At 55.5% G+C, this 10889-nt stretch overlaps 1 protein-coding gene and 1 long non-coding RNA gene across 2 annotated transcripts in view; both read left to right on the top strand.

Moving 5' to 3' along the window:
• Positions 1 to 1373: 1373 nt before the first annotated feature.
• On the top strand, positions 1374 to 4382 carry LOC121134553. The gene is made up of 3 exons (XR_005871644.1): positions 1374 to 1461; positions 1611 to 1646; positions 4032 to 4382. It is a non-coding gene; the product is annotated as an uncharacterized LOC121134553 (long non-coding RNA).
• A 4647-nt stretch (positions 4383 to 9029) lies between these two features.
• Taf4 (TATA-box binding protein associated factor 4) overlaps positions 9030 to 10889 on the top strand; it is a 66135-nt gene continuing 64275 nt past the window's right edge. The window contains exon 1 of the mRNA XM_013116609.3: positions 9030 to 10341. Coding sequence (XP_012972063.3) covers positions 9069 to 10341 — 1273 coding nt within the window. The 5' untranslated portion in view covers positions 9030 to 9068. The remainder of the gene's footprint in view (positions 10342 to 10889) is intronic.

Raw genomic sequence — 10889 nt, 5'->3', positions numbered from 1 at the left:
CAGAGACACCTCAAAAGAGATGTCAGAAACACCAAACTGTGTTTACACGGGGTCAGGACGTGTGTGCCCTTCTGCTTAACTGCTAAAGCTCCCCTAGTCCCTAAATCCAAGCAGCATGCCTCATCAAAAATACTTTCAAAAGTTCCATTTGATTTCTATTCATGTCTGTGCATGTGGGTGCAGCCACCCAGAAAAGGGGGTGTCCAGGCCCCTGGAGCTGGAGTTACAGGAGGTTGTGAGCCGCCCACCCGTCTTGGGTGCTGGAAACTGAACTCTGGGCCCTCTGCAAGAGCAGTATGTACTCTTTACTGCGGAGCTCTCTCTCCAGTTCCCAAAACAAACCTAGAGACATTTATTACCTACCCCTCTGCGTGTGTGTCTGTGTGTGTGTGCAGGTGCACACGTGTGGTACATGTGAAAGTTAGAGGACTTTTGTTTGTTTGTTTTGTTTTTGGAGACAGGGTTTCTCTGCGTAACAGTCTTGGCTGTCCTGAACTCACTCTGTAGACCAGGCTGGCCTCCAGCTCACAGAGATCCACCTGCCTCTGCCTCCAAAATGCCGGGATTAAACGCATGTGCCACCACCACCTGGCAAGTGAGAGGATCTTGTGGGGATCTTTTCTACCTAGCGGGTTCCCAGGATGGAACTGCAGTCATCCATCTCTTTGGCGGTGGGCAGCTTTCCTCGCTGAGCAATCTCGACAGCCCCACACCCACAAATTCCTTAAGAGATTGTAAGCAAATCAGCCCGTCCATTTAAAAGTCTATTTATTTTATTATTTTGTGTGTATGAGTGTCTTGTCTGTATGTTTGTGTGTGTACAGCATGTGTGTACAGCACGTGTGTACGGCACGTGTGCCTGGTGCCCAAGGAGGTCAGAAGAGGGCATCAGATACCCTGGGACTGGAGCTACAGAGGGTTGTGAGATTTGAACCTGGGTCCTCTGCAAGACCTGTCAGTACTCTTGACTGATGAGATAACTCTTCAGACCTCCTCCACTTGAAAATTTGTTTTCTTTCTGATGACAGGGTTTCTCTGTTCATTTCCCTTTCCTCCTCTCCTCCCAGTCCCTCTCCCACTGGTCCCCTCTGCCTTCCATCCCCATCCCTCAGATACTAACAATTGTGGTGTATGAAGTTGCAGTAAGACTAAGCACCTCGCCTTGAATTAAGGCAGGGCAAGGGAACCCCACGTTTCTTTAGGAGCTTGGAGGAAAAGAATGCTAAGAGCAGGGCAGAGGATGGAGGCCTGTCTAGTGAAGTTTCAGAGGGCAGTTAAAGACCCTACCAGAGCCGTTTGTTCTTTTGAATCAAGATCCCGGGTTAGCTGGGGTTGGAGTCAGCTGTAATTAACAAGCGACCAGAACTACTAAAGTGAAACTTTGCTTCATTGGGATACTTGGTGCTGGTCGGTTGGAGCTAAGACGTTGGCAGTGATTAAGAAGAGACCAGCATCACTGAGGTGAGCACAGAGAAGCTATGTTCCAAAGGCAGCCGCGGTTATACCTCGTGCGGGCAGCGGGACTTGGTAATGTGTAAGAGCCACTCACGGGTGGATTCTTTTAATTTTACTTGAAATGTCTTGACTTATCCTCATTTTTTTTCTTTCAGTATTGGGGATGGAGCCCAGGACTTATGTCATACTGGGTGAGTGTTATGCTTCTCAGCTATATTCACAGTCCTGTTCTTGCCTTTTGTTTTGAGACAGTCTTACTAAGTTGCTCAGGGTTGAATTTATGGCCTCCCTTCCCAAGCCTGCCTAGTAGCTGGGGTTACAGGTCTGTGCCAGTAAGTCCAGCTTTACTCTCATTATTACTAATATCATTTTTTATAACCCTTGTGGTCCTGAAACTCACTCTGTAGCCCAGGCTGGCCCTGAACTCACAGAGATCCTCCTGCCTGTGCCTCGGGGGTGCTGGGATTAAAGGCGTGCGCCACCACTGTCCAGCTTTACTCCCGTCCTTAAAAGGGTCTGATTTGTTGAACCTGGTTGACAGGCGTCTTTCCAACACTCTGTTTTTGTTCTTTTGAGATAGGTCTCACTGTGCAGTCCTGGCCGGCCTGGCATTTGCCAGGCCCAGGTATATATTTGACCATGTTGTACCTAACTCTTGTTTCCCTTGAGTTTATTTTTGTGGGAGCTCCGAGAACTCTATAAAAATATAGTGTTTCCCACTAAAGAGAATTCCAGCCACTACTCTTTCCAGGGCCTTTTCCGGGTCCTTCTCCCGTCTTTGTCATTCCAGTGATGTACACAGATGTTGTCACATCACCCCATTTCTCCTCATCTCTAGATGATGTCTATCAATACTTGTCCCAGTCACTGAGTTTCCTCTGTCTCAGTTCCTGAATATACACATACAGTGTCTAGTTATGTTGTGAATTGAAAAAGAAAAAAAAAACAAACCTTCCACTGACTGAATGCATGTTTCCTTTATGCCAGATGCTACTGGCCTAGCAATTGCTTCATAATTCAGTGTTCTCTGTGTGTGCACCTGAGGTCATGTGTGTGCAGGGTATGTGATGGCCATTTGTGTGTGCACATGAGGTCATGTGTGTGCAGGGTATGTGATGGCCATTTGTGTGTGCACCTGAGGTCATGTGTGTGCAGGGTATGTGATGGCCATTTGTGTGTGCCCCTGCGGTCATGTGTGTGCAGGGTATGTGATGGCCATTTGTGTGTGCCCCTGCGGTCATGTGTGTGCAGGGTATGTGATGGCCATTTGTGTGTGCACCTGAGGTCATGTGTGTGCAGGGTATGTGATGGCCATTGGACAGCCTCAGGTGTTCTTCAGATACTGTCGACCTGTTAAAAGTATATTTTTTAAAAATGTGTGTGTGTAGGGGCACCTGTTCACATGTGTGTTTTTATATGCAATGTCGGTTTTTTTTTCAGAGCAGTTTGTTTGCTTTTGTGTGCATACATGTATGTACATATGGATCTGCACATTTGTATGGACAAATGCTCAGAGGCCAGAGGACTTTTTGTTTGGCATCAAGCCCTAGTTATCTCCCCATCCATGTCCCTCAGAGCACTGAAGTTACAGGTGTGCACGGGGCCATGCCTAGCTTTATTACATGGGTGCTGGGATCCCAACCAAGACTCTTATGCTTGCACAGTGAGCATCTTATGCACTGATCTCTTTCAGTTCTTCTCTCTAAGTCAGAGTCTTTCACTCACCTGGACAACGTTAAGCTTGGCTGACAGGCCTATGAGTCCCAAGGATCTGCCTGTCTCTAATTCCCCAGCACTGGATTACAAATGGAGTTTTTTGTTTTAAATAATTAAATTTTGATTTATTTTGAGACAAAGTTTAACTATGTAGATCAGGTTGGACTCAAACTCATAGTGATCTATCTGCCTCTGTCTCTGAGTGTTGGAATCAAAGGAGCGCGCCACTGTGTCCAGCTAAAGTTTTTTAAACTTTAATCTTTTTAAACGTGGTTGCTGGGGTCAAACTCTGGCCCTCATGCTTGCAAGGCAAACATCTTACCACTTGGGTCATCTCCATAGTCCATAGCTGCTTTATAACCCTTACACCTTACTTTTGCTGAGAATGGATAATTTTTTGTTTAAAATTATTTTTTTTCTGAGACTTTTTTTCTCTCTGTAACAGTCCTGGCTGTCCAGGAACTCATCGTGTAGATTAGGCTGTTCTTGAACTTGGGGGTCCATCTGTCTCTGCTTCCCAAGTGCTGGGATTCCAAGCGTGTGCCCCCCACCCTGTTTGGCCTTAGGATACTGATACTGGTTCTTTTGGGGTTCAAGTCTGGACACTGTGACAGTTTGTATAACTGGGGGCTCTCTCCGAGTAGCAGTGTTAGGTTTTGTTAGCTGATGGCTGGCCTGGGGACTGAGACCTAACTGCCCATCTGTCACTTGGTCAGCTGTTCATGTCTCTTTCAGCTGTCTTATTCTTAGCTGTGCTGTTTGGAATCTGCCCAGTATCTGGCTCAGAGTTCAACCAGAGATGGAGGCCATACTCCTGAGCCCAATTCTCATCTCCCCTTCTCAAACCTTTTCTTTTCTAGGAGGCCTGTGCCTTCCAGAGAGTCACGACACCCAGCTCCGGCACTCAGCTCTTTGGGCCAGGAAGACTTCAGGCCTCTCTAGAGTTTTTTTTCCTTGTCCACATGGCCTGCACCATGGTCTGACCTTGGAAACTCACCTGGCACCATTCCCTCTTCCTGTGTTGTTCCCTTACCAGAACCTGCATCTGAGGTCATGCTCTGGGGTTAGCTAGGCAAGTGTTGCTATATTGTTTTCACCCAGAGTTTGAGGTGTGACCCGAGGAAGAGTTAATTTTGCCGTATGAGAAACACAAGCCAGCTTGTCAACTTCTGTGATCAACGATTAAAAAAAAATCTGGGGTTTAAACTTAATTTTGTACCAAGTCTGCGGCAGACACTGAGGAGAACAGTGTTTTTACAATGTCAAGACTCCCCATCCTTTAATTTGGTTATGTTCCTCTAGGTATCTAGTCTTTGGGCAGTGTAAATTTTGCATGTGTGTGCAGGCCTAAAGTCTGTGTCTAACCTTTTCCTCTGCTTCCGACTTTCCTCACTGAGTCAGGGTGCCTTGATGAACCTGAAGCTCAACCGTTCTAGTAGTCTCGTTAGCCTTCCGCTGGGACCACGGGTGGTTGCCACACCTGCCTGGCTTTTACCTGGGCTCTGGGGGTCTGGGTTCTAGTCTTCAGGTTTGCATAGTGGCACTTTTTAAATTCACTGAACCATCTCCCCAGCTCTTCAACTTATCTCAACTGTGTTTTACAACTATCTGATTACAGGTCTGGTGTTTCCATTAGTTTCATGTCCAGGTGTTTGTTTTCATTTTATCTGTGTACCACGTGCATGCCTGGTGCCCACAGAGGCATGCTGGGTCCCTTGGATCAGGAGTTACAGGCAGTTGTGAGATGCCATGTGGGTGCTGGAAATTGAAGCTATATGTTCTTTTCAAGAGCAGCCAGTGCTCTTAACCATTGGGCATCTCTCCAGTCCCAAGGCATTTGCTTCTTGTTACTTTTTTTTTTCATATAAACTTTTTTTTTTGGTTTTATGAGACAGGGTTTCTCTGTATTGTTTTGGAGGCTGTCGGTCCAGCCCGGCCTCAAACTCACAGAGATCCGCCTGCCTCTGCCTCCCGAGTGCTGGGATTAAAGGCGTGCCCCACCACTGCTCGGCTTTCATGTAAACTTTTAAAAATTTATGTTCATTGGCATTTTTTTTGCCTGCAGGTATGTCTGTGTGAAGGTGTCGGACCCCTCAAAACTAGAGTTACAGACAGGTGTGAGCCGCCATGTGGGTGGTCAGTGCTCTTAACCTGGGAGCCATCTCTCCAGCCCCTTTGTTACTCTCATAAATGGTGCTACTTTATTTTTGTAACAGCCCGGGCTAGCTTCACATTCAACATCTTCTGTGTCAACCTCTGTGGAAAGACTCAGTGGGTGAAGGTGCTTTCCACACAAGCATGAGGAAGTGAGTTCAGTTCAGTCTTTGGGAGAAGAGAACCGACTTCACGGCTTCTTGCTGCCACACATGCTGTAGTGCGTGTGGCGGGCATGCACTCCTCACGTATGACACAGACACACAGGCACAATGAATTATTATAAAGTCTTTTGTTTTTGAAATAGTCTTCTGTAACCCATGTAGTGGAGGCATTTCACTTTTTTTTCCCCTTCAAGACAGGGTTTCTCTGTGTAGCCTTGCCTGTCCTTGAACTTGCAGAGATCAGCCTGCCTCTGCCTGCCCAGTGCTGGGATTAAAGACGTGCGTGCGCCACCATTGCCCGGCTGGCATTTCACATTCTAAGTGGCCAACCATTTGAGTACTTGGTCCCTGGCTGGTGGCGCTGTGTTGGTGGAGATCGTGGCACCTTTAGGATGTGGAGTCCAGCTAGATGAAGTGGAATGCTCAAGGATGAGCCTTGAGGTGTCGCAGCCAGGCCCTGCTTTCTGTCCAGTGGGTTTCTAGATGCTCCCAGGTGTGCACAAGCAGGCTGAGGCTCCTGCTACTGCAAGCCACTGGCTGCTCTGCACCCCCCCCATCCCTGACAACCGTGAGCCAGAACAAGGTCTTCCTCACATAGGTTCTCTTATCAGGCATTCTGTCACAGGAGCCAAGTGCCAGCACCAACCCTCTTTTAAAGGTGAGTCCCCAGTGACCTAACCATCTCATTTATTCTCGGCACTTCCCAATATTGCCATGTAGGCCACTAAACGTTTAACAAGTGCTTATTCAATGTGTAACGGCACTGGGTTTTCAGGGACCCGAGCTGACCTTTGGTTGTCTTTTTTTTTTTTTTTTTGGAGGGGTGGGGGTGGGGGAGAGCATGACACAGGGTTTTACACAGCTGCATTCAAAATTACTATGTAGCTGAGGCTGGCCTTGGACAACCCTGCCCTCACTTCCCAAGTGCTGGGATTGTGTGTGTGTGTGTGTGTGTGTGTGTGTGTGTGTGTGTGTGTGTGTGTGTACACCACTGTGCCCCGCTCCAAATTGAGTTTGGATTTTATATACTGGACATGTGAGCTGAATGAGGGGCAAGTTGTATCAGGAAGTGACCCATACGAGAAGCCCCGAGGAGCCCCATGACGGAGCAGAGCAACACTCTTCCAGGACGGTACTGCTGGCTGGCTCTTCCCGGGGAGGTAACCCTGATGGTGTGGCACTGGGGGTAGGGGTGGGGTGGGGTGGAGACACTGGGGGAGGCACGCTGCCAGGCTGGGCTCCCTCACGCAGTCTGAGTAAGCTCCTCTGAGCTGAACTGTAAGCCTGGTCACACAGCTATAGTTAGTTCTTTGTGGGAGTCAGCCAAGAGACTGCTGTCCATGAGTCATGCTAGAGTTCTGTAGACAGCTGGCTCTGGGGACCTGGGTCAGCTTCAAAGGGAGAGGGGCAGGACCAGGCATCAGACCCACGATGTCCATCTGTGTATGACATATGGACGGAAGGACAGTTAACCTCAGCGTGAGAACGGTGCAGCCGGTGCCCAGCCCCTTCAGGGTCCGGCACTTGGCTCTGTCACTCACCGGGAGTGAGACCCAGGCCTCGGACTTAGTGTCTAACTTCAGCTCCTCCCCTGCCTCGTAGAGAGCATTCGATGCCATTTGTCCCGAGGACCAGTGGCCACCCAAGTCTGGACCCAAGCAAAGGAGTCTTGGGGAGGGAATGCAGGGCAGGGGGAGGGCTCTGTTTCAGATGCTTCAAGCCACACACTGCTGTGTCCTCCTCCGGCTGCCTCAGGCTTCTGTCCAGGCATGAGAGATGGACAGGCCTACAAGTATCTCTGGCTTTTCCAAGTGTCCTTACACGGGGACGCTGGTGTAGGGGGTTGGATAACGACCCTTCCCCCAATTCACATCCGAACAGAACACGAGTGAACTGATTGGAGGAGAAACCTTTGCAGATGTAAGGGGTTAAAGACCTTTCAAAGTCATCTTGGATTTTGGTAGGTCCCAATCTCGTCATTCCAAGATGAGAGGTGTGCCAGCTACGGGAACGGCCGGTACCACAGGAGGAGCCCAGGCACAAGGTTAGCACAGGCAACACAAGACCCTGTCTGTCAAAATGAAACAGAGAGACCACAGCCAGGTGAGGCCAGAGATGACTGACACCACCTCAAGGCAAGGATGCCTCGGAACCCACAGGAGCTGGAGGCAGCAGGGACCCCAGGGACACAACTCTACCCATACCGAGTTCCAACCTTCTGTCTCTGGAACCACAGGATGATAGATCTCCTGTTTCAGACACACACTGAGAAACAGGCACCTGTGTGTGGTCAGGATCCAGTCCCTCGACTGTGGACCTCTTTGAGGCTGGATCCCTGCACAGCCAAGGCCAGGATGGCTTGGGAAAGTCACCCAGAAAGAGGGAACCAGCGTGAGGCCTCTAGCTACCATCCAGGTCTCTCTAACGTGCCTGCGTGTGCATTCCTGGAGGTTATCTAACAAAGGTTGAATTCCTTTGCCCTTCTGCCTCCATCCTTCCAAGCGCTGGGATTGCGGGTGTGTACGATCACCCAAGCTTCTGGAAGAGTCTTTTTAAGGCAGGAAAGAAAAAAAAAAAAAAAGGAAAATCATTTACCATGGCAAACCCTCACCCCACCGTGCTGGATCTGCGCTGACTGTGGCAAGTCTCCTCAGAAGTGAAGATGACCCCGGGAGGGTCAGCTACAGCGAGTTCTGAATTAAGGAGCTTTGCCACCTGGAATGCGTTTCAAAAAACGGAAAAAAGAAGAAACGTTTCCTCTGGAAACGTCCAACCTTTTGGTAAAAATAAGTAAATAAATAAATAAATAAAAACCAGAAAGAAAGGGGTGAAATAGTAACTAAAATGCTCCCACCAAATGCTTGCAAACATCAGTTTGGAGGATTTATTACCGCCCCCCCCCACAAAAAACGGTAAATACAGAACCAAGCTGCTTCCGGATGTCCAGCTTCGCCCGGGGCGCTCACCGCCCTGGTACCCAGGGGCTGTAGGTCAGAGGAGCCGACCATCGCGTCCGCGGCGTCCTCCACACACCGAAAGCGCCTTCGTGCCAGCCAGCCAGCCAGCCAGCCTCCCGCTCCGCGCTGACCGCCCGGGCTTCGGGAGCGCCGCGCTGCTGCCGCCGCCGCCCGCCTGCTCGCTCGCTCGCCCGCCCTGGCCGCAGCCATTTTGGAACGGCGCAGACAAAGGGCGAGCCCCCCTCAGCCGCCGCCGCCGCCGCGAGCCACCCGGCGCTTCGCCGCGGCTCGCTCGCCCAACCGGGCGAGCCATTCCCACGGGCGCCGGGAGAAGCCCGACCGACACCCAGGCGCTCGCCCGCTCCCGGCCTCTGGCGCTCGCAGCCATTGGCCGCGTCTTTTAAGAGCCGGCCGTAGCCAATCCGAGGCCGCAGGGGCGCGGGCGGGGGCGGTGCGTGCCGCGGCGCCTGCGCGGTGCGCCGCCCCTCCCCCTCCCGCCCGGCGCGCCGCGCCCCCGCCCGCCCCGCGCCCCGCCCCCCGCCCGCCCCGCGCCCCGCTGGAACCTCCTCCTGCCCAGGCGCGCTCGGCCGAGCGGCGGCGGCGGCGGCGGCGAGGAGGAAAGATGGCGGCGGGCTCGGATCTGCTGGACGAGGTCTTCTTCAACAGCGAGGTGGACGAGAAAGTGGTGAGCGATCTGGTGGGCTCGCTCGAGTCGCAGCTGGCGGCCAGCGCGGCCCACCACCACCACCTCGCGCCGCGCACGCCCGAGCTGCGGGCCGCGGCCGCCGGCGCGCTCGGGAACCATGTTGTGAGCGGCAGCCCGGCCGGAGCCGCGGGCGCAGGGCCGGCCGCCTCCGCCGAGGGCGCGCCCGCAGCGGCGCCGGAGCCGCCCCCCGCAGGTAGAGCGCGGCCGGCGGGTGGGGGCCCGCGGCACCCGGGCTCCGGCTCACCGCGCCGCTTGCTTGTCCCCGCAGGGCCCGCGCCGGCGCCCGCCAAGCTGAGGCCGCCGCCCGAGGCCAGCGCGGGGCCCTGCCCGGCCGCCGCCGCCGCCGCCGCCGCCGCCGCCGCCGCCACCGCCGCCGCCGCCGCCGCGGGGCCGGATCCCGCCGCCGTCGCCGTCGCCGCCCCGCCCGCCGGCCCCGGCGTCTCCAAGCCCGGCCCGCCTGGCCCGCCCGGCCCCGGCGCCGCGCAAACTTTGAATGGGAGCGCCGCGCCGCCCACCGCGCCGCACGCCGCACCTGCTGTCAGCCCGGTCAACAACGGGCCCGCGCCGCCGCCCGCCGCCGGCTCTGTCATCCAGGCGGCCCCCGCGCCCGCGCCCGCCGCGCCCTCGCCTCCCGCCGCGCCCGCGCCCGCCGCGCCCCCGCCGCCCGCGCCCCCAGCGCCCGCCGCGCCAGCCCGGCCGCCCGGGCACCCCGCCGCGCCCGCGCCCCCCGTGTCATCCGCCGCCGCCGTCGCCGCCGCCGCCGCCGCGCAGAACGGGGCCGCCCCTGCCCCCGCCGCGGCCTCCGGGGGCGCCGCGGGGCTGGGCCAGACGGGCGCGGGCGCGCAGGGGGCCAAGGCTGAGGCGCCCAAGCCGGTGCCCGTGCCCGGGCCCGGGCCGGCGGCGGCGGCGGCGGCGGCGGCGGCGGCAGCAGCAGCGGGGGTCGCGGGTGGGGGCGCGGCGGGTGGCGTGCTGCTCGGGCCCGCCATGCCGGGCGCGCTGCCGGGGCCTGCGCCCGGGACCCCCGCGGGGCTGGCAAAGGGCGCGGCCGCGGCGACCCCCAGTCTGCCTCGGACGCCGGCGGCCACCACCGGCGCTATCCGGGCCACGCTGACGCCCACCGTACTGGCCCCGCGCCTGCCGCAGCCACCGCAGAACCCGACCAACATCCAGAACTTCCAGCTGCCCCCAGGTGAGTGGCAGCGCGCGACGGGAGGCGAGGGCGGGTGCTTCGGGCGGCCCAGGCGTTCCAGGAAGTTCTGGGCTGCATCCTGGGGCCGTGCCCTGGCCGGCCGGCTCCCCAGGCCGAGGGGGGCGGCCTCTGCCCAGGTGATCTGTCAGCCTTGAGGGTTTCCCAGTGCTGGATTGCCCAGAGTCCCCGGGGAACTCTGCTGCGCCGTTTCCTCGGGGGTGCCATGGGCTACCACCGTGTGCCAGAGGGGACCCCTGTCTCCCCCTCCGGTGAGGTCAAGAGAGGGCAGACTCTCCCGGGCAGGTTGATGAGGTCTGGATAGAAGAAGGCTTGGGCTTCCCTTACTGCCAGGGAGGCCGTCTGGGGACTCCATGCTGAGCACAGAGAGTGGTTTAGTGGTCGTCAGTGCCTTAAGGGGCTCTGGGTGCTTTTGTTGTTGCTGTCCATGGAGGTCAGCAGGACGCTCAGTGCGCAGGGGTCTGCGGATGCAGGAGATCACGGTGATGTGAGTTCCTCGGCGCAGAAACTGTCTCAGAGTTTGCAGGTTC

Source organism: Mesocricetus auratus, unplaced genomic scaffold, assembly GCF_017639785.1.
Source record: "Mesocricetus auratus isolate SY011 unplaced genomic scaffold, BCM_Maur_2.0 Super-Scaffold_100028, whole genome shotgun sequence".
Taxonomy (NCBI): Eukaryota; Metazoa; Chordata; class Mammalia; order Rodentia; family Cricetidae; genus Mesocricetus; species Mesocricetus auratus.
The sequence above is the reverse complement of the archived record's forward strand: the minus strand, read 5'-3'. Positions and strand labels throughout refer to the sequence as shown.